At 48.7% G+C, this 24,490-nt stretch overlaps 1 protein-coding gene across 1 annotated transcript; it reads left to right on the top strand.

Annotated features, from left to right (window-relative positions):
* The first annotated feature begins 14,646 nt into the window (after positions 1-14,646).
* On the top strand, positions 14,647-17,398 carry LOC119317599 (phenylalanine ammonia-lyase-like). The gene is made up of 2 exons (XM_037592086.1): positions 14,647-15,023; positions 15,149-17,398. Exons 1-2 carry the CDS (start codon positions 14,647-14,649, stop codon positions 16,893-16,895), a joined length of 2,124 nt encoding a protein of 707 aa, XP_037447983.1. The 3' UTR covers positions 16,896-17,398.
* The last annotated feature ends 7,092 nt before the right edge of the window (positions 17,399-24,490 follow it).

The following is a 24,490-nucleotide window of genomic DNA, read 5'->3' as shown; positions in this document are numbered from 1 at the left end:
GAGGAGGTCGCCGGAGAGGAGGAGGAGGAGGTCGCCGGAGAGGAGGAGGGTAGTATGGTGGAGGAGAGAAGGGAAGATGGAGTGGAGGAGTGGAGGAGAGGTGGAGTGGAGGAGAAGAATGAAGAGGTAAGGAGGAGAGGATACGCCCAGCCATATATACGGCATAGTAATGGCGCACCGTGGGCAGCCATTACTATTTTTTTTATTTTTTTTATTTATTTTGAATTTTGAAGGCGGGAAGATACTAATGGCGCATCATGGGCAGGTGCGCCACTAGTAATTTTTTTTATTTTTTTTTGATTTATTTTAAATTTTGAAGGCGGGAAAATAGTAATGGCGCACCATGGGTAGGTGCGCCATTAGTAAGTTTGAATTTTTTTGCCTCTCCAGATCTTAAAAGCCCCGTATCTTTTTTTCTGTTAGGTTTTTGAGGATTTTGAAAATATTAAACGGGGTTCCCCCGGTTAAATTCGGATGTAACTTTTCGAGTAGATGATTTTTCATATAAAAAACTTTTTCATCCGAGTTCGTATGCAAAAGTTATGCCCATTTTTACAAATTCTCGAGAGATTTTGCAAAAAAGTCGAAAATTCATGTTTGTAAATTTTGCTAACAACTAGACCACATATCACATGGGAATCTTATTTTCTTTTATTTTTTTGACACTTCTATCATTTTCTTTTATTTTTTAATGGCGCACCACTCCCACGGTGCGCCATTAGTAGTTTTGAAAAGAAATGTTTTTACTAATGGCGCACCGTGGGATGTGGTGCGCCATTAGTATTTAGTAATGGCGCACCACATGTACAGTGCGCCATTAGTGTCCATCCCATCTATAGCCCTTTTCCTAGTAGTGTGCATTAAACCATAGGTGGCAATAGAGCCAAGTGATTAGGCCCAACTTAGAATTCTCCTCAACATCGATAAACCCTAGATGATAAACCCAACATAGGTGGCAATAGAGCCAAGTGATTAGTGCCAAGTGATTAGGCCCAACCTAGGGTGCCTCGGCATCGATAAACCCTAAATGATGAAAACTTAACTTAGCATTTAGGGTGCCTCGGCGTCGACAAACCCTAAATGATGAAACCTTGGCTTTTAGGGTGCCTCGGTGTCGATGAGAACCTAAATGATGTACACTTAGGCTTTTAGGGTGCCTCAGCGTCGACAAACCCTAAATGATAAAAGCTTAGCTTTTAGGATGCCTCGGTGTCGACAAACCCTAAATGATGAGACCATGATCTTGTTCCTTGACAATAACCAACTTTTGACCAAACTTTTTTCCTATTTAGAGCGAAACATGGCCCACAACGATGAGGCCGGCGGTTCGGGCGGCAAGCAATTCTGGGAGCTGTCCCAGGAGTTGGAGAAAGAACATCACCGCTATGAGGACGCCGCGGAAGACACCGATCCTGACTACACAACACCTAGTGGTGTCGGGGATGACACCACTGATGGCGCCGCCGAGGATGCCACCACTGATGATGGCGACGCACACACAGATGGCAGCCAACCGAAGAGGCAATGGAAGGACCGGCGCCCGAGCGTGCTCGGCACCGTCAGGGAGGAATTTACTGAAGTGGACTCCGACGGGAATCCGACGGCGCCCAAACAAGTAGTCAAGGGGTACTCGGTTCAGCTCGGGTGCATTCTCCGGAGCATCGTCTCGATCAACACCGAGAACCTAAGGCATAAGGACCATGGGAATTTGCGCAGCCTCCTCTTCACGAAGCTGCACGAACGATACAAGTTCCCCGTTGAGTTTGCAAACACACGCCTCTCAGGGAATAAAGTGAACAGTACCGCCCTCATGAGGATGAGCACGGCCCTGTCTACTTGGAGAAGCACGGTGAAGGCAATGATTGACAAAGGTGGTAGTTATGACAAGATCAAGGTGAAATATCCTTTGATGAGCGAAGATGAGTACAAGGAGTTCAAGATCAAGTGCGAGAGCAGCACAACCTCCAAATCAAGTCAGTGGGGGAAAGAAATGCGGAAGTTGAACTTAGGGGTCCACCAACTCGGTCCCGGCGGTTACAGAGTGGCGGAGCCTATATGGGACAAGGAGGACACGGAGCTGCCGAGCAAGGCCTACCGCCCCGCTTCGAGAAATACCGTGACAAGTAGACCAGGAACTTTCTCAGGGCCCGGTACAAGGAGGACCCGGTAACAAAGGAGCTTACCACGGATCCGAAGATCAGGGCGCTCAAGCTTGTTCTGGTAAGGAATACACCCCCGCGTAATTAGCTCCATATGGTTGCATTCTAATTAATCCCCAATATTTCTAAATGGTTCACATTCCTTCCGCAGGACACTGAAAGCAGTAGCGCGGGGTCGTCTCAGAGCTCCCCTTTCGACACCCCTTTAAACAGGCGTTGAACGTAATGAAAAACAAGGATAAGCTCAGTAAGCCGACGTCAGCTGGTCGTGTGGCGGGCAAAGGCTTGTCCACAAAATGGTCGTCATACTATACCGCTGGTGGACGAAAGGAGAAAAAGACCAGCTCGGAAAGCCAGTCGTGCGAGGTTGAAGCACTCAAGGCACAAGTGGCGCGGATTCCGGAGCTTGTCCAAGAGCAAGTGGAACAACAACTGGAAACGAAGCTCAACGCCATGGTGCCTACGTTGATTCATGGGCTGACGACGTGGATTGCGGGCGGCCAATAGGGGCCTCCCCCGGTTCCCAGCTTCATGGCCAACAACTCGCACAGCGCGCAGGCGGCGCCATTGGTGTCTCCGGAGGCGCCATTGGTGTCTCCGGCGGAGTCGGTATTCATGTCTCCGGCGCCGGCACGGGCATTGGAACTTAATGCACCCGGGTGTACACCGGCGGGCACCTCGCTAGCAAGCGGCCCCTCCGTCAGTTGCACGCCCGTCGTTGGCGGTGCCTCGACATTAGCCGAGCTCGACGGCATCATGGTAACTAAGCCTCTAGGCCGATGACTTCATCTCCTTGCCTTTGACTGGGCATCCCTGACGCCCTACATGTTTTCGCAGGGCGCCACCGACGTTCCTTGCACTCTTCTACACTTCATGGGCGGCGTGTTGGTCGATGTCGCCAAGGGCAGAATCGTTCAACCGGGCAACCCCATGTTCAACGGTAATCCGATGCCACCCACAGTGTATAGGGTTGAAGTGGTTTGGGTGCTGCCAGGCTGCGACGAGCTGTTACCTCCGATTCGACCCGCTGGGGCCGACGAAGAAGATGAGATGACCCTTAGCGCCTGCGTAAGCTGGCCCGTGCTTTGGCCGAAGAGCCAGATTCGTTTGGGGCGAGGGACACCGCCCCACAGACAAGACCGCCAGTCGTGCCGGCGCCAAGCCATGGCAAGAACGCCGCAACGCTACCGGACCTGCCGGACATCCCTATGCCGGACATCCCTATGGCACAGGATCCGGACATGCATATGGCACAGGATCCGGACGACGACGACAACGACGATGGTACATTTACCAACGTCGATAAGTACTTTGCCGAACATGGGTACGCTGACGAGTTCTGCGGGCCTCTTTCTCAAGAACCCAACCAAGACGACCGCGATCTAGCTGGCACGATGGAGAAATCCAATTGCAACAGGCGTCGTCTGGCGTTCAGTTCTTAGGAGACGCCTCCAGCTCCCGCCTTCACCGAGCCTCAGATAGCTGAGGTGCGAAATATTATCAGCCCCAACACGCTCAAGAAGGCGGTCTGTGAGCAGAACTCGGTCCCATTACAGGAGATCAAGAAGAAGGGACGGAAACGAAAGACTAACAAGGGCGCCGGTGCGAGCCAGCCGGCACCGAGTTCGATCCATGCACAGGACGGGCCACCTTCACCTAAGGATATCTCGAGGAGGGTGTATGTGGCGGGTAGGGCGATGCTACCGACAAATATGCTCAATGCTGCAACCGGTGCTATGCGGAGTCTGCACGACAGTGTTCTTTCTTTGGAGAAGCGGCGTCTCAGAGAGAATGATGTGGCATACCCGGTTTTCGTGGCCAAGGTGCCAGAGAGCACGGGCTTTGTGGATGGCGACATCGGGGGTACGATCGTCCTGCGGTTTGATGACATCTTTGCTATGTTTAACCTTCATCCGTTGCACTACACCTTCGTTCGGCTATTTTCACTGAGTATGGAGATGTGGATCATTAGAGACAAGACCCCGGACATCGTGATAGTCGACCCCTTCTACATGCGTGCCAAGCACTTGAGCAGCGCTGGGGACCGCCAAGTTGCGATTTCACACCTCGAAGGCGTCATTCTGGCAAACCCAGATAAGGATAACTTCCTTGTGGCTTACTTTCCTGAGTAAGTCATCCCTTAACCGCCCCGTAACATATGATTTCTTAGATTTTGATCGTTCTTTTTTTTCTAACATTCCGTGTTCTGTGCAGTGACACACATTGCACACTCATCCTCTTAAGCCCGAAATATTCCATGGCCACGTATTTCGACCCGAACCGTAACTCCAAGATAGACTACACAAATATCAAGAAAGTTCTTGTTGATGTTCTCCCCGGCTATGCCAAATCTGGAGGCACCTTCACCAGGGCAGTTCGTAAGTACGGCAAGAACATGTTCTCACACAATACGAAGTTCTGCTGCGTCAAGCAGCCGCCTGGCGGTCAGAAGGATGCCTACTACGTCCTCCATCACATGCTTGCGATCGTAAGGGACCATCATCACCTTCTGCTACCAGATAATGTCAAAGATTAGGCCGCGAGCTTGCCGGCAATCCAGGACGCGGACCTCAGGCAAGAATTCTTTCGCATCCAATCGGAGTTTGCGGACATCATCCATCAAGATGTCCTTCATACCTCGGGGCAGTTCTTCCTCAGATATCAACCGTCCAACAGTGAGATAGACGGAACGCTACAAATGCAGGCTGACAACGACCACGATTTCATGACCATCACGACAGACGGCGGCTTCATCCACGCTCCTGTCCGATGAGTCGAGTCGAAAGTAGTGATGTGTAGTTCTGAAACATTGATTGACTTATGTTGTAATTAAACTTTAATGAATTCGTATGTCTCTTTGGTTTGGATAGTCGTTCAACTTAGATGTAATCGATGCTATTTATTAGTAGGACCATGAATCGTGCTATTAATGTCTTGCTTTTCTCTTCCGATCCTTTTGTTGCATACTTACATATTGCTTATGTATTGTCTGTTGTTTGGCTTGTGCATAGAGATGCCGTCGTATATCGTGTACAAGGGTAATGTTCCCGGAGTCTACGACGACTAGGAGGAGTGTCGGAGACAGGTTCACCGTTTTAGCGGTAACAGTTACAAAGGGTACACCACTAGGGCGGAGGCCGAATTTAGATACGCCCGCTATCTAGCGGGAGAGAGGAGGGAGCGTTGGAGGAACCGGATGAAGACCAGTTTGATCGCGATGATGCTCATCGTGATGACCGCAGCTCTCTTCTATGTGATGTAGTTTAGATGATCGATATCGACTTGTAATGTGAAGACAAACTCGATACTCGCGGTCTTGAGACTTGTAATGTTTTATCTTTGTTCGGTCTTTTGAATTCGGAGACTAATATGATGAATTGTATTCGGAGACTAATCTTCTATTGTATTCGATGAATCTGCTGTTGTTGTGTGCTGCTGTCTATATTCTGTCCAATAATATATTTTGTAACCTGTGCAAAAATCAGAAAAGTAAAAAAAAACCTAATATTCATACTAATGGCGCATCACCTCAAGGTGCGCCATTAGTATGCCAAAGGATACTAATGACGCATCACTACAGAGTGCGCCATTAGTGTGACAAACCACATGGTTACGTATGCCCCCCTGGGAGGCATACTAATGGCGCATTTTATTCCATACTAATGACGCACTGCGTGGTACGCCATTAATATACCAGATACTAATGGCGCACCAGTGATGCGCCATTAGTAAAAAATACTAGTGACGTGATACTAATGGCGCACACAGTGCGCCATTAGTAGACAAAACTGATGCGCCATTAGTAGCCCTTTTCCTAGTAGTGTTCTGGGCCCTTTGCATGCGGCTACTTGATCATGCGGACCGGGAAAAAAATTCAAAAGGCCAGATGTATGCCGTTACGGTTGGATGGCGTCCTTCTGCATCCGTGTTCGTGGACTGGCCATCTCCTGTCCGCGGACGGATGCCGAAGGTTTTTATGTGTTGCAGTTGGAGGTGCCCTTATCTGCTAATGATTCATGGACAATACTTTCACGTTCACTAGTATTTTGTGTGGTGCGACCAACCCCACATATTCTATTTAAACTTAAGCCTGCACACGACGAGGGATACTCCGGTTTGCACGTGGTCTGGTCATAGCGGGCTGCATGCATGCCACCGCTTGAAAGATACATTCACACTTTTGTAGTGCGCACTTGACTTGGCAGGCATGACTGCCCTCAGTGGAGACGATTTCTTGGTCAGTCATCTGCGTGCACATCGTCAACGCAACCACAAGCATGCGACAGAAAATTTCAGGCCAACACTAGTTTAAATAACCAAACCATTTTTGCTACCTTTCCGACAGAAAATTTGGAAGCAAACATTTGACTTGGAGGATATCATGTTTTTGCATATTTGGAATATACATGGTCACAATATACTACCATAATTTTCTAGGAAGCAAATAATATGACTTAGGTGGTGCTCCTTCACAAAGCTGCAAAACAGAGGTATTTTCTTACAAAGATTAAGAAATAAAAAAATTGGTCAAGGGATGCTTGGGCTTGACATATATCATAGATTATAGTTTGGAAAAGATTTTACTAGTTAAGCTCATGCTCCTTTGGAAATTGAAAAATTGGCTAACCATTTGTTGAATTAAATTCAGAGAGAGAAATCCAAAGCAAAAAAGAAAAGGCAAATCAAAATCCAGAAGAAAAAAAAGAAACAGAGTCAAATTTGTGAAACTTGGTCTTTGAGAGCTGAAATACTTACTGAATGGCATTCACCACCAACTATGAAATTGGCGCCACCACAACCAACCGCGAGACCACCCCGTGCCACAACTGCGAGTTGTGTCATGGACCACCACCGCCAAAGTGATGCCATCGCCCGGAGGAGCCCGTGCAACGCCACAATGCCGGACCACACTACTACGTCAGATCCGAGAGGGATCCACGCACCGGCCACACGCCCGATGCACCTCGAGCAGCCGCCAAGTCGCTGGCAACACCGCGCCGCATCATCCCACGCCCAGATTGACTGCATAACAAAATCGATGCTCCAAAAATACTACTTTTGAAAGTAATTTGGAGCACTGATTCTTTTACACGCCTTCCACGAATGTGATCTAATGATGAAAATTTGCAAACACTTAGAACATTTGTCAACGTTTACCACAAAAAAAATCATTTTTTTGATTTTTTTAAATTTACTGTTCACAGGAGCTCATTTGAGCTTCAGCTCGGAATGGTACTTTCAGCCATAGACCAATTACTTAGCTTGGTTTGCCACTTCAACTGTTGAACTCGTCCTGCAAATGCTTCTTCACGTGTCTCACCAACCCACCAAGGGAATCCGTATGGTTGGTAATATTCTCAGCACACACTCATGCCTCTATATCTCTGACCAATGTTAGAAGTTCCTGTAGAGAAATCGACCACTAATAATAGCCCGAGTTGTTGCAATCATGGACAAAGTCAAGTATCAACCTGCTCACAAAACAAGTCGAATATATCAGACCATGCACGCCCGTTTGGTGCGCTCAATATTTCTGATAGACTGAACCTTAACTTATCAATATTTCCGATGACATGTATGTATGACTGTATGTATGTGATGCGAATGAAGCAATTTCCAGGAAATCATTTCCATGCTACATTTTGGGTTAATAAAATTCCTTTTTATATCGAGGAAAAAAGGGAAATGATTTCCACCGAGACCGAGCCATGTATAAACATGCTTGCGATCACGATGGCGATGTTCAAGCGGATGTTCAAGAGGATGGCAGCCGTTTTTCTGGGGAATCTTGTCCACTGAGCAGAGTCAAGTGTGCACCAAGAAGTGAGACTCTATCTTTCACACGGTGACACGAAGAAACAAGTAAATGCTGCTTTCCTTTTCTTTGGATGAAGCTCTTCCCACTAGTAGAAAACAGGGCTTTCGTTCGGGACAGATAAGTCTATTAGTCCCGGTTCAGTCATGAACCGGGACTAATATGAGCATTGGTCCCGGTTCATGCGGTAAAGGCATTAGTCCTGGTTTAAATGGGACCTTTAGTCCCGGTTGGTGCCACGAACCGGGACTAAAGGGTGCGATGCCCATTAGTACCGGTTCGTGTCACGAACCGGTACTAATGGGGTTTTAAGGCATTAGTACTGGTTCGTGGCACGAACCGGTACTAAAGGTCCCATTTTCAAACTCTATCCCCAGATCGCCTTTTCAGTTTTGTAAAAAGCAAAAGAAAATGATAAAAATTTCAAAAATTAAAATTCTTCGAGATGTAGTTATGTTACTACATCTACTAGTTAGGAAAATTTAAAAACTTAAATTTGGACATGTTTTGCAAAAAGTGTAGGGAAAATGTAAAACGGCTATAACTTTTGCATACTATGTCAGAAAAAAACGTATAATATATCAAAATGTTCAGCACGAAAATCCGCATCGGATTTTGACCACCTACAACCTGTTTGCAAATTTTTAGAATCCTCGAATTCTAAAAGGAAAAAAGGTTATGCTCAAATTTTATTTTATTTTTATTTTTTTATTTTTTTGTTAAATCTGGTCAAACTATGGTCAAACTACTTATTCAAGAATATTAATGTTACTAAATAATTATGTCAGTTTTTTTGAATTTTGGTCAAATCTGGTCAAATTGTGGTCAAACTGTGGTCAAACTACTTATTCAAGAAATATTAGTGTTACTAAATAATTATTTCAGTTTTTTTGAATTTTGGTCAAATCTGGTCAAACTATGGTCAAACTACTTATTCAAGAAATATTAGTGTTACTAAATAATTATCGTCTTTTAGAACAATAGTTTCAAACTCAAACAGTGAAATGTGTGACTTCATGCTCAAGCTAAATTCCTGAGGGTTAATAGGATTGACATCTTAATATTGTCAGGAAAACAACAAGTGCAGACTGAGAAATGAGGGAGAATAGACCCGGAAGTTAAGCGTGCTCAGGCTGGAGTAGTAAGAGGATGGGTGACCGTCCGGAAAGTTAGATGATTTAGAATGATGAAGGTGATTAGAGATTAGAGGTTAAATTGAGCAGTGATGAGAGGTGATTAGAGATTATAGATTAAAATAATTCAGAAATTTGAAAATAAAAAAATTCAAAAATAATAAAAAAAATAAAAAAATCATAAAATTCCCTTTAGTGCCGGTTGGTGTTATCAACTGGGACTAAAGGTGGACCTCCAGGCAGCGGTCACGTGGACGGCCTTTAGTCCCTGTTCGTGTAAGAACCGGGACTAAAGGGGGAGGCTTTAGTAACGACCCTTTAGTCCCGGTTCCAGAACCGGGACTAAAGGCCCTTATGAACCGGGACAATAGACCCTTTTTTACTAGTGTCCAATAGATCACTGAGGGAACAAAATGAGTACACGACTGACTGACCATGAAAAAATCATGCGGGACTGAGGTCTGAGGGTGGATCGTCTCATTTTAAGACAGCTGTTCGTGAAACACGCGAGGGTAATCGTCTGCCCTACTTGCATTAGAAAATGTTGGAGTGCAAGCTAGAGTTTAAATAGATATATGCGGAGTAGATATATGCAGGGTTCGCCGCACCCGTAAAAAAATACTACTTTCTCCGTCACATAATATAAAAGCGTTTTTGACATTGATATTGTAGTGAAAGCTTACGGACCACTGGCTGATAGTAACAGCTCCCATTTCGCAAAAAAATAAAATAAAACATAGTAACAGCTCCAGTTGGCGTTATCCATGACAGAACCCTACTCGCTTTGGAGAACGAAACCTAGCTTAAGTTTAAACAGAACCCCACACAATAATGCAAATGCAAATGCATGCATGCATGATTACGGATTAACAACAGTACAACACTTGGTAATCTCTCTTCCCCCGCACCAACCATCTTCTTCCGCGAAATAAGTCCAGTCAAACCCACCCTCCAAGTCCACACCAACCCACCACCCACACCCACCCTACCCAGCTGCTGCTGCCTACTTAATGGAATAAGTTCTTTTACCGGAACCGGTAGGTGTGACATCCACCGTTGACGTTGTTTTGGAGATTCGAGCCATTTTTTGGTGTATAAGAAACGGAATTGAAATACACAGAATACATGTGGGTCCTTTGCATGCTAGCTTTTGTCAGGAGAGAGAAAAAATGTTCATAGAAGACGGGTTGCATGCATGTTAAAATATTTCCCATCTCGCCATCAAAAGACTTCCATTTAATTTCATTGTGAAATTTTGGGTGATAGATATCTTTCGAGTGAAAACTCCAATTTTGAATATTTTTATATATTTGAATTCATAGCGAGAAGACCTTCAAAATAAGATCGATTATGAATACATTGAACTAGTTTCAATTTCACAGATTTCAAAAACACATTTCACTCTAATTGGAAAACAAATTCCACTCATCTCCAAAAATCATTTCAGTCAATTCAAAATAACAATTCACTCATTTAAAAAAAATACAAACTCACTCATTTCAATTGACAGATTTCATTTATTTTCTAAATATATTTTATTCATATCTTTAAGACGATTTCATTCCTTCCAGAAACCGATTTACTTGTTTCATATAACATTCACTTCTTTAAAAAATATGCATGTTTAAAAACTGACTTCACTCATTTAAAAATATAATTTCACTCAAAAACTAACTTCACTCACTTCATTCATTTATGAATATAATTTCACTCATTCCAAAAACTTGCTTCAATCATTAAGAGACCGATTTCACTCGTTTTGCAAGAACAATTATTTCAATCATTTGAAAATTTTGATTTCAATAATTTCAAAAACCAATTTCAATTAATTCTAAAAAGCATTCGCTTCATTAAACATATTTCACTCATATTGAGTTTCAAACATTGAAATAGATAGTTTCACAGGACAATGGATTTTTTTTTCATTTGTCTTATTTCCCATATTCGCTAATTTCAGAAAACGCATTTCACTCACTCAATTAAAATACTATATTTCAACTTGTTTCAAAAAACTGATTAACCTAATTACAAATGATATACTTCTGTCATTTCACTAATTTTAGAAAAACACATTACAGTCACTAAATTGAAATAACGATTTCACTTGTTTCAAAGATAGATTTCACTTATTTTTAAATTGATTGGAAATAATCAGCTTAATATTTTTTTAAATAACTAGTTTCACATTTTTTAAATAACAAGTTTCACATATTTTGCACTGAAATATGTTCAATACATGAAAAACAAAAACAAAAAAAAAACATTTCAAAAAAATTGGTTTCAGTCAATTCAAAGAACTTAATTCACTTTATTTCAGAAAACTGATTTCACTCGTTTGAAAGGTTGAAATTTAATCATGTTTAAATGTATTTAAGATTGATCTTGTTTTAAAGGTCTTGGCGCCAGGTGTTCAGATATATAAAATATTTCTAAAATGGGATTATAGTTTTCAAGATATGAATGAATGAAATTGATAAAGAGACAATATAAGGCAGGATTAGAGTTGTGTGGAGAGACAGAAAAGTTAGTGCATGCATGCGTACCTTACACTGGGAAAAGTTTTATTCTATTGTTGACAGGAACCCACTCAGCTGACACAGATTGAACTATTAACGGAGATACATGAGATAGGCCGAGTCACGTGCTCTATTTTCTTGCGTCCTCACATGCTAAGGGTTCAGTGTTAATTGTGCCATCCACCATGTGCTTGTGTGTTCAACTATGTGCATTCCTCTGCTAATCATGCGCTTGTCTACTATAATATAACATGTGTGGTATTGTCGATAACTGGAACGTTTCAAACAAGCGTGGTGGCTGCTTCCACAATGCATAAACTACTGCTACTATAGGAAATCTTAAAAAACAGCGACGGTCTTTGCTTTGACAAAGTATATATGTGGGCCTGTGACTCCATAGCCAGTGGGGTTCTGCATGCTCTGGACAACGGGAGTTGTTATCTGCTAATGATTCATGGACAATGCTTTCACTTTCACTAGCTCTCTCAATTTACAGGGCGTGTGCGTACCCCTAAATCGTCAATTTGACCAACTTAATACAAGTTGTATATTACAAAAAATATAACAATATAAACTTCAGATGTTCTATTTTCATAAGATATAATTTTTGTTTTATATAGTTTATATTAGGGTGATCAAATTGACAACATAGGTATATGCGTAGGACTTGTAAACTGAGACGGAGGGAGTACTATTTTGTGTGGTGCGACGAACCCCGCATATTCTATTTGAACTTAAAGCTTGCACATGACGCGGGACATTCACAGCGGGCTGCATGCATGCCACCGTGTGAAAGATACATTCACACTTTCATAGTGCGCACTTGACTTGGCAGACATGACTGTCCTCAGTCGAGACGATTTCTTGGTCAGTCATCCGCGGGCACATCGTTAACGCGACCACAAGCACATGCGACACAAAATTTCAGGCCAACACTCTAAGTTTAAATAACCAAACCATTTTTTGCTAGCTTTCCGACAGAAAATCTGGAAGCAAACATTTGACTTGGAGGATATCATGTTTTTGCATATTTGAAATATACATGATCACAATATACTACCATAATTTTCTAGGAAGCAAATAATCTGACTTAGATGGCGCTCCTTTACAAAGGTGCAAAACAGAGGGATTTTCTTAAAAAGAATAAGAAATATAAAAACTTAGCTTGGGCTTGGAATATATCGTAGAGTTAAGCTCATGCTCATTTGGAAATTGAAAAATTGGCTAACCATTTTCTTCAATTAAATTCATAGAGAAATCCAAAGAAAAAAAAGGCAAATGAAAATCCAGAAAAAAAAACAGGGTCAAATTTGTGAAATTTGGTCTGTGAGAGCTGAAATACCTACTGAATGACATTCACCACCACATATCAGATCGGCGCCGGCACGACCAGCCGCGAGACCACCCCGGGCCACCGCCGTGAGCTGTGTCATGGACCACCACCGCCAAAGTGTCGTCGTCGCCCGGAGGAGCCCACGCAATGCCACCATGTAGGACCACACTACCACGTCAGATTCGAGAGGGATCCACGCAGCCACCACATGCCCGACACACCCCGAGCAGCCGCCAAGCCACCGGCAACACCGCGCCGCATCGCCCCACAGCCAGGTTGACGGCAAAACAAAATCGATGCTCCGAAAATACTACTTTCAAAAGTAATTTGGAGCACTGAATTTTTTGACATGCCTTCCACGAATGTGATCTACTGATGAAAATTTGTAAATACTTAGAACATTTGCAAAAGTTCACCACAATTTTTTTAATTTTACTGTTCACGTGAGCTCATTTGAGGTCGAGCTCAAAAGGGTACTTTCGGCCATAGACAATTACTTAGCTTGGTTTGCCACTTCAACAGTTGAACTCGTCCTGCAAATGCTTCTTCACGCGTCTCACCAACCCACCAAGGGAATCCGTATGGTTGGTAAAATTCTCAGCACACACTCATGCCTCTATATCTCTGACCAATTTTAGAAGTTCCTGTAAAGAAATCGACCACTAATAACCGCCCGAGTTGTTGGCAATCATGGACAAAGTCAAGTATCAACCTGCAAACAGAACAAGTAAAATATCAGACCATGCACGCCCGTTTGGTGCGCGCAATATTTCCGATAGACAGAACCATAACTTAATCAAAAACCTGACATGTATGTATGGTTGTATGTGTGCGATGCAAATGAAGCAATTTTCAGGAAATCATTTCCATGCTACATTTTGGGTTAAAAATCACCTTTTATCAAAGAAAAAAGGGAAATCATTTCCACCAAGCCACTATGCTTGCGACTGCGCTCACGATGGCGATGTTCAAGCGGATGTTGAGGATGGCAGCCATTTTTCTGGGGAATCTTGTCCACTAGAGGCAAGGTTGCCTCTATACACTGGAGATGCTCTGAGGAGAGTCAAGTGTGCACCAAGAAGTGAGACCGGTGACACCAAGAAACAAGTAAATGCTGATTTCCTTTTCTTTGGATGAAGCTTCCAACAGATCACTGAGGGAACAAAATGAGTACACGACTGACTGACCATCTAGCCGGACTGAGGTCTGAGGCTGGATCGTCTCATTTTAAGACAACTGTTCGTGAAATACGAGGGTAGTCGTCGCACCCACACAAAAATACTACTGTAGTGAAAGCTTAGGGACAACTGGCAGATAGTAACAGCTCCCGTTGGCAGAACCCTAGCTTAAGTTTAAACAGAACCCCACACAATAATGCAGATGCATGCATGCATGCATGATTACCGATTAACAACAGCACACACAGTTGGTAATCTCTCTTCCCCCGCACCAACCATCTTCTTCCCTGGAATAAGTCCAGTCAAACCCACCCTCCAAGTCCACACCAACCCACCACCCACACCCACCCTACCCAGCTGCTGCTGCCTACTTAACGCCTCCTCCCCCTCCATTCATCTCCAAGAAGAGCCGCCCTCACCTTCATCTCCAATTTGAGCTCTCTTCAGCGCAAGTCCATCTACACCTGCCCGGTCTCCAGCTTACTCGTTTTAGAGCTTACTTGCATATCTCGATGGAGTTCGAGAACGCCAATGGCTTGTGCGTCGCTCAGCCGGCGCGGGCCGACCCGCTGAACTGGGGGAAGGCGGCGGAGGAGCTGTCGGGGAGCCATTTGGACGGGGTGAAGCGGATGGTGGAGGAGTACCGTAGGCCGGTGGTGACCATGGAGGGCGCCAGCCTGACCATTGCCATGGTTGCCGCTGTGGCCGCCGGCAGCGACACCAGGGTGGAGCTCGATGAGTCCGCCCGTGGCCGTGTCAAGGAGAGCAGTGACTGGGTCATGAACAGCATGGCCAACGGCACAGACAGCTATGGCGTCACCACTGGCTTCGGCGCCACCTCTCACAGGAGGACCAAGGAGGGTGGAGCTCTCCAGCGTGAGCTCATCAGGTACGTACCAATTGAATTAAACGACCAATATATTAGTAGGAGTAGTAGTTTATTTCACTTGTTGATCATCTGTACCTCTGAGTTCTGGAAACCTTATTATTTTCTTGCACTTCTTGTCTGTTCAGATTTCTTAATGCCGGAGCCTTCGGCACCGGTGGCCACGACCACGTTCTGCCCGCCGCAGCGACGAGGGCAGCGATGCTTGTTCGTGTCAACACTCTGCTCCAGGGGTACTCAGGCATCCGCTTTGAGATCCTTGAAACGGTCGCTGCGCTTCTCAACGCCAACGTGACACCATGCCTGCCGCTCCGGGGCACAATCACCGCCTCCGGCGACCTCGTCCCGCTTTCCTATATCGCGGGCCTGGTGACCGGTCGGGCAAACTCCGTGGCCACTGCTCCGGACGGCAGCAAGGTCAACGCAGCGGAGGCGTTCAAGATCGCCGGCATCCAGCATGGCTTCTTTGAGCTGCAGCCCAAGGAAGGGCTTGCCATGGTGAACGGCACGGCAGTGGGCTCCGGGCTTGCGTCCATGGTGCTTTTTGAGGCTAACATCCTCAGCCTCCTTGCCGAGGTTCTATCTGCTGTGTTCTGCGAGGTCATGAACGGCAAGCCGGAGTACACCGACCATTTGACCCACAAACTGAAGCACCACCCCGGGCAGATCGAGGCCGCCGCCATCATGGAGCACATCCTTGAAGGAAGCTCCTACATGGCACTCGCAAAGAAGCTCGGCGAGCTTGACCCGTTGATGAAGCCAAAGCAAGATAGGTATGCACTCCGAACATCGCCGCAATGGCTTGGCCCCCAGATAGAGGTGATACGCGCTGCCACCAAGTCAATCGAGCGGGAGATCAACTCCGTCAACGACAACCCACTCATCGACGTCTCCCGCGGCAAGGCCATCCACGGCGGGAACTTCCAGGGCACACCAATCGGCGTGTCCATGGACAACACAAGGCTCGCCATTGCTGCAATTGGCAAGCTCATGTTTGCGCAGTTCTCAGAGCTGGTAAATGACTTCTACAACAACGGTCTGCCTTCCAACCTCTCTGGCGGGCGCAACCCGAGTTTGGACTATGGGTTCAAGGGTGCTGAGATTGCCATGGCCTCATACTGCTCCGAGCTCCAGTTCTTAGGCAACCCGGTGACCAACCATGTCCAGAGCGCTGAGCAACACAACCAAGATGTCAACTCTCTTGGTCTCATCTCCTCCAGGAAGACCGCCGAGGCCATTGACATACTCAAGCTCATGTCCTCTACATTCATGGTCGCCTTGTGCCAGGCCATCGACCTCCGTCATCTCGAGGAGAATATCAAGGATGCCGTCAAGAGCTGTGTGAAGATGGCAGCCAGGAAGACACTCAGCACCAACCACAATGGACATCTCCACAACGCACGCTTCTGCGAGAAGGACTTACTGCTCACGATCGACCGTGAGGCGGTGTTCGCGTACGCAGATGACCCTTGCAGCTCCAACTACCCACTGATGCAAAAGATGCGTGCAGTTCTCGTCGAGCACGCCTTGGCCAACGGTGAGGCCGAGCGCGATTTGGATACGTCGGTGTTTGCCAAGCTTGCCGCGTTCGAGCAGGAGCTCCATGCAGTTCTACCAAGGGAGGTCGAGGCTGCACGGACCTCAGTGGAGAACGGCACCGCCGCGCAACAGAACCGTATCTCCGAATGCCGGTCGTACCCACTCTACCGGTTTGTGCGCAAGGAGCTTGGGACTGAGTACTTGACTGGAGAGAAGACGCGGTCTCCTGGGGAAGAGGTGGACAAGGTGTTCGTCGCCATGAACCAGGGCAAGCACATCGACGCGCTGCTTGAGTGCCTCAAAGAGTGGAACGGTGAGCCCTTGCCTATCTGCTGAACAGAGGATCAAGAAACTGAAGAGAAGACAGTGTGCTTCAGATTTCAGAAGGCTATGGATCTTCTTAGCTGAAGTGATAGTATTTTTTTCAATTGTTTGGTAAAATGGAACATTCTTACAGAGCCGCCATGTTCTTGCCAAAAACTGCAACTGCCTGACTTGTACAACTTATATGATGTAAGCTAAAAGAGTACAGTGTATGATAAAAAAATTGTGATACTTATAGCGGTCCTTTTTTTAGATCAATCGTCTGGTGCAGACAACACCGAACATCTACCGCCATAAGGTGTGAGGAAGGAGGACATGATGCCTACAAATTAAGTCACTGTTCTGTGGTCTTTCTGTAGTTGCTATTTATATCAAAATGATGCGATGCCTTCTATGCATTCTTATTCTATTTCAGTTTTCTGTTGACCGATTCTAGTCTGACATGTAATGGAAGCAGGATTGTAAAATGTGTTGGTTTGGTTTTACGCCTCTAATGCAGATGACTTGTCTCTCTCTGAGTCTCTGTCCCTGAATGGTTATAAGTCTAGACAGATATAGCCTGGCGCCTTTTTCTCTTTACGTTTTGTAAACCTTGTAAGAAAATAAAATTCCATTATAGGAGATCTTTCACAGTATCCTTAAATGAAATCGGCCAAAGTACTTAAATCCAAATAATCTATTCCATTTATGCTAATTAGAAAAATAATGCAATCCCTGTTTTGATGTTTTCTTAAGATTATCACATACTCCATGCATAGATAAACTATTTATAACAACATGTTTATAATCAGATGAAACTGGAAAGAACTGAAAATGCTATCCTATATATGTTCCCCGAATTCACCACTTTTGCTTCAGGGAGTTGTACGTGTGAACAAGAATCAATGATGGGTATCGCATGGTCAATGTTGCTTTTCACATGGGAGTATTAAAATAAGATATTTGTAGTTCTTACCTGAAATTGCTGAGAGAGGGCTCGAAAACTTCCCATGATATTTCCCAAGTCTCTGGATGTCTCCTTTGGATTTTCTCTACATTCTGATGAGCCAAAGGCTCCATGAACATCTCACCATAGGTGGACTTGTATCGAAAAAGGCTTTCGTCCCGCTTTATAAATAAAGCAAACCGCCAAAGAGCACACATACATAGTCAAGTCCACACACACACACCCAGGTCTCACGACAGAGTACATAGGTTCTGCTGAGGGCACAACTCAACAAGCCCAGAAAAAAAAACAGAACACGCCGGACGAAGACAGCGCCTAGTCTGGTTCCAGAGGTTGCGGCGGGGGCGGCGGCGACAGGCGGACGGCCATCGAGCGGAGGTCGGCGATGAAGGATGAGATGGCGTCGCGATCCAGGGGGCGGCTAAGCGGCGGCCAAAGCTGCAGGAAACCCGAGAGTTTGAAAAGAGCGTCAGTAGCCCATCGAAGAAGAGTGCGCTGAATCACAAGCTTATTGCGGACAGTCCAGAGGGTCCAGGCGAGAACCCCAATATCAAGCCACCTAATGTGGCGAGAAGTCACGGGGGGACATCTGGAGTTCGGCAAATAGGTGCGGGAAGTTGGTGTGGCACCAATTTCCACCGACCGCTTTGCGAAAGCAGCTCCAAAGGAACTGTGCGGAAACGCAGGAGAAGAAAATGTGGTTCGAGTCTTCGGGGACACCATAGAGCGGGTAGATGCCAGTGCCCGGGCCATTTCGCTTGCGCACCTCCACCCCGGACGGGACCCGACCGCGAATCCATTGCCACATGAAGATACGGATCTTCAGGGGCAAGCGGATGGACCAAACCATCGATAGGGGGAGGGGGGCGGAAGATGGGGCGATGGCCAGGTATAGTGACTTGGTGGAGAATTGACCCGAAGGTTCAAGGCGCCAGAGCACCAGGTCCGGGCCACCATCCACCATTGGCTCGTGGAGAGCAACACGGTCATGCAACTCATGCCAGGCGGCGGATTCCAAGGGACCAAAAGGCCGGCGGAAGGCAAGGCGCCCTAAGTCAAGAAGGGCCCTATCAACAGAAATCACAGGATCGACGGAGATAGAGAAGAGGCAGGGAAAGCGAGCCGCAAAGGGAGTGTCCCCAGCCCAGCGATCAAACCAGAAGAGTGTCGATACTCCGGATCCCACCGAAATGGAGGTCCCGATGCGGAGGATCGAGAGAAGCTGGACAATCGACTGCCAGAACTGAGACCCGCCAGACTTCTGGCAGAACGCGAGGGGCTGGCCGCGCAAGTATTTATTCCGGATTATGTCAAGCCAGAGGCCACCGTGACCCTGCCAGATGCGCCGGAGCCAACGGGAGAGAAGGGCGATATTCATCCGTTTAGAGCACATGATGCCCAGGCCACCTTGCTCCCTGGGCTTGCAGATGTTAGGCCAGCTGACCATATGGTACTTCTTCCTGTCATTGTTGCCCGCCCAGTAAAAGCAAGACTGGATCTTGGCGATCTCTAGGTGAAGGGTCTCGTGGAGACTGTAGAAGCTCATGAGAAACAAGAGGAGGCTCGAGAGGGAGGAGTTGATGAGAATAGTCCGGGCCGCCTTGGACAGCCACCTCCCCTGCCAGGGCTCGATGCGCGTTTGGAGCTTCGCCACGGAGGGGCGCAAGTCCGCGACGGTGAGCCGGGAGTCACTAATGGGCGTCCCCAGGTAAGTAGTGTGGAAGGAGCCCAGGCGGCAATTAAGTCTATTAGCAATGACCAAAGATTCTGAGGGGGAGTACCCCATCACCATAACATTACTCTTGTCGAAGTTGATCTTGAGGCCTGACATCTGTTGGAAGCATAGAAGGAGGAACTTGAGGTTGGAGATGTCCGTCTCCGAGCCTTCGACAATGATGATAGTGTCGTCAGCATACTGGAGGATGGAGATCCCGGAACCACCGACAAGGTGGGGAGTAATCCCACGAATATGGCCAGCGGCTTTCGCGTTATCAAGAATGGAGGCAAGCGCGTCCACGACCATATTGAACAAGAACGGGGAGAAGGGGTCGCCTTGTCGAACCCCACAAAGCGTGGGGAAGAAAGGGCCCATCTCACCGTTGATGTTCACGGCCGTGCGACCGCAAGAGACCATTTGCATGACTCTAGTAACCACCGGTCGTCGAAGCCCTTCCGAAGAAGGACCTCCCGGAGGAAGGACCAGCTAACCGTATCGTAGGCCTTGTGGAAGTCAATCTTCAGAAAAACCGCCTTGAGGTGTTTGACGCGGACCTCAGGGAGGACTTCATGGAGAACAAGGACCCCATCAAGAATGTAACGGCCCTTAATGAAGGCCGACTGGTTGGGGTGAGTCACACGGTCTGCCAGCAGGGTCACCCTATTGGCGTACCCTTTGGCCAGGATCCGGAAGATCACATTAATAACCGTGATCGGGCGAAACTGGCGGATGTCGGATGCCCCAGGGACCTTGGGAATGAGAGAGATGATCCCGTAATTGAGATGCCCGAGATCAATGGAGCCAACGTAGAACTCGTCGAAGATGGCCATGACCTCCGGTTTAATCATGTTCCAGAAGGTCTGGAAAAATTTAACCGGGAGGCCATCCGGGCCCGGCGTCAAGGATGGGTTCATGCCCTTGATGGCATCCCAGACCTCATGCTCGGAGAAGGGGGCCATAAGGGCCGCGTTCTCCGAGGCATACACCAACTGGGGACCCGACTAGCAATCGGGGGCGAGAGAGATGTCGCCTCTAAGAGCGGCAGAGAATAAGGATCTATAGAAACCGTCGACCTGGGCCCGAATGTCGCGAGGGTCCTGGAGGAGAGTCTCACCATCCCACAAGAGAGGGATGGTGTTGCGTCTACGGCGACCATTGGCGATGGCCTGGAAGTATGCCGTATTCGCGTCGCCTTTCAAGACCCATTTCTGGGCACCACGGAGGCGCCAATAGGCCTCCTCATCGGTGTAGATCACGGAGAGCTGGTCTTCCAGGTCATAACGGGAGAGCCACTCGTCCGAAGAAAGACCCATCGTGTCAGCACGCAAGTCAAGGGCTTGGATCACGGATAACAATGCCTTCTTGCGCTCCCGGAGGTCGTGACCCAGATTAGCGCTCCATCCCTTCATGAACTGCCACCCATGTTTCATGCAGAAGTGCCACGAGTCAATGGCCGAAGGGGGGCGGGGTGGGGGTGGGCGCGAGCCTCGATCCACCGAGTGCCCACGACCTCGATAAACCCGGTCTGGGAGAGCCAGAAGGTCTCAAACCAGAATTGAGGGGTGACTGGCGGACGCTCGTTAGCAGAGGAGAGGAGAAGGGGCACATGATCCGAGCCAATCCTCGTGATGGCGCGAAGGGAGGCTAAGGGGCAGTGGATGTCCCAATCCGGGGACACTAGGACCTGGTCCAGGACAGACTGGGTTGGGGAGGCTTGCCGGTTGGTCCAGGTGAACCTGGCACCAATACTATCGATCTCCCGAAGACCGAGATCAGCAATGAAGTCATTGAACATTTGCATCCGCTCAAAGCGGACATTATCATTGCTCTTGTCTTCCGCCATGCGTAGGAGGTTAAAATTGCCTCCCACCACCACCGGAAGGGAGGCAGCAGAGATCTTCCGGTGGAGGTCCTCTAGGAAGGCTGCCGACCGACTATGGTCAGCAGGCCCGTAGACGATGATGACCTCCCACTTGAAGTTTAGAGATCTCTCGAACAGCTCCATGCTAACAAAGAACTCCCCTTGATCCATGCTACCCACCTCAAAGGTGGCATCCTTCACACCTAAGAGGATGCCACCCGAGTGACAGCGCTCCCACTAGAAGGGAGCCAATGCCACGCAAAGAGGTGGGAGCTCAGACGGTGAAGCTCAAGGAGCGAGAATTCGAGACGCATGGTTTCTTGAATGGCAACTATGTCAATGTGATCCTCCCGCATGTACTCCACAAGTTGGCGGCGTCGGCCATCATGGCCAAAACCGCGGATGTTCCAGAATAATGCACGCATTAAGGCGCCATCGGTGGGCTGCTTAACCCAAGGACACGAGAGGCGCTTTGATCACGGAGGGCCGCGGTGCAGGAGCGGGTGCAACCACGGATCTCCACCCCCACCGAGGGGGGGGGAGCAGTCAGCCGCGGCGCGGCCGAGGGAGGTTGCTCACCAGCTGCAGGTGGGACGGGAGGTAAAAGGAAGGCCGCACGGGCCTCCGCCAACCTCCCGTCAAGAATCTCGCGAGCTCTAATAGTCGTGATCTGGACTAGGGGTGGACCAGCTTCCCCCTAAAGATGATTACGGAGTCAGAGGCAACATTAGCGAGGTTGCCGAGAGGAATGGACTCGAGCGCAGAAAAGGAGCAAGAAGAAGCCAAAGGGGGAATGGCAGGCATACCTGGCTCCAGGTTCTGAGCAGCAGTGTGGAGCTCCGCCCGCTCAGGGATGGGCAGAGCTATACTACCCTCGGGGTGAGCAGCGTCCAGACGAGCACTCCGATGGGAAGCAATCACCGGGGAGGAGGTCGACCGACCGCGACGAGAGTAGGCGGCAGAGCGTGGAGGGGGGGCTGGGCAGCCATCAGGGGGGGTCACCCTAGCCTCCCCATCCAAGGTCAGGGCCTTCGCGGGGGAAGCCAGAGGAGCAGTCCTGGAGCAGCCGAGGAGGAGCAGAGACGGAGACGAGGTCGCGGATGAGATTAGCATCGGCGGAGGGAGCCACGCATCCCGCAGCAGAAGCCACCGGCGGGGGCGATGGGGGAGGCGGCACCTCGGTCGAGGTGGGCAGAGCGGCCGAGGGTGGCGACACCGGAGGGGGGAGATCACCGCAGGGGGGGTCACCCCCGTCAGGAGGGGCCATGGAGGTCGCAAGAGGCAGCCTAGGGACCGGAACCATTGGGTCCATCTCGACGGGAGCAGACGAGGAAGGGGAGCGAGGTGAAGATGCTGGGCAGACGACCAGGCCAACGCTGGAGATGTCGCTCGCCTCGGAGGACGTCACCACAAAGACAGATGGACCGCCGAGGAGCATGCAGGGTGCGGCCTGGCGACCCTTGCCCCCCGCGGCAGGGGGAGGGGGGACGGGGACGGGGAGCGGGAGTCCTCCAAACCCCCTCCTCATCCGAGCGGTGGGAGTGCGCATGGTGACGACCGTAGTAGTCCCCGTCAGTAGGGCTGGACCAAAAGCTCGTAGCTTGCGCTTAATGAGCGCTCGATAGTTCGGCTCGTTAAGCTCGTAGCTCGCTTCTTAATGAACAGAGCCAATCATTGACTTTAGCTTGTTAAGCTTAATGAGCTTAACGAGTGAGGTAACGAGTTTCACGAGTAGCTCGTTAAGCTCGTTAGTAACAACATAACATATATTTTCATATTACGTGACAAACTTTTTGTAGCACCTCAGCCCATCTATTCAATCTACTCGACATATGAGGCAACATACTACTTCATTTCTTTTTGTAGTCACAATATTTTATCTTGAAAAACATACCTACACATTCATCATGTATATCGTAACACATTATAATCTGTTAACGAGCGCTCGCGAGCGCTCACGAGCTTAACGAGCTTCAAACGAGCCGAGCCGAGCAGGGTCTTCTGCTCATTAATCCTAACGAGCTTAACGAGCCGAGCCTTAACGAGCACGAGTTTAACGAGCCGAGCTGCTCGTTAGTCCAGCCCTAGTCGTCAGTCCCCGGGTTGCCACCCAGGAGGCCGACGTCGAAGGAGCGGGGGCGGCCGACGTGGTTGGGGGGCTCGGGGGCGATCCTGAGGTCGAAGCCCTGGTCGTTGAAGAAAACGCGGACGGTGGTGTGAAGCTTGGAGGAGTCGAAACACTTGACCTTGACCCGGACCTCCTCCTCCTTGCATAGAGAGAGCTCATGCACCATCACCACCTTGCCCAAGAGGCGGGACATCTGGCGGATGACGAGCTCAGACCGTGCACTGTCAGGGAGGCCGGAAACAAGGATCCAAGCGGTGTTGAGGACGGCCACGGCTTGAGCATCGAGGATCGGCTCGGAGATGTCAACAACCAGCTGGTTGAGCGCGAGCGTGATCCGGCGACTACACGTCGCGTAGCCATAGATGACGGAGTCGGGGAAGACGACGGTGAAGATGTGGCCAGCAGTGGGGTGACCACCCAGTCCTACTGACGGCGGTAGAGGTGGTTGAGCTCGACCTCAATCATCTCCGGGGATGCCACCCCGTCGACCACCGTGACGACCGCCTGGAGGGAGGGGGAGGGTGGCGGGACGTCGGGGGCCTCAAGGTGGAAGAAGCCCAGCCCCTCAATACCGTGTCCATACAACATGAGCTCCGACACGACCGGTCTATCCGGGCATAAGAGAGCGGGGTGGCCCGCATCCTTGCAGAGGTAGCAGCATTGGGGATTGACACAGTTGACTTGCGAGTGTCCCCCCACCCCGCAGTTGAAACAGGGGGGGGGGGGCGAGGGAGACCAGAGACGGGCCCGGGCGTGGCAGAAGATCCTGGGGCCGTTGAGGGGGGCATGGGCGGAGCACCGCGGACACCCCAACGCTTCTTCTTCTTGGCCGACCCCGTGCGGCCGCAAGCGGTGCCACCACCCGGAGCAGGAGCCGAAGCCGTGGCCGAGGGGGCGGAGGCATGGGGCGGAACGTAGCATCGGGGAGTCGGTGTCGGAAGGATCCCATCCCGGG

This window comes from Triticum dicoccoides, chromosome 1B, assembly GCF_002162155.2.
Source record: "Triticum dicoccoides isolate Atlit2015 ecotype Zavitan chromosome 1B, WEW_v2.0, whole genome shotgun sequence".
Lineage (NCBI taxonomy): Eukaryota > Viridiplantae > Streptophyta > Magnoliopsida > Poales > Poaceae > Triticum > Triticum dicoccoides.
Note: the sequence above shows the minus strand (reverse complement) of the source record. Positions and strands in the feature narration are given on the sequence as shown.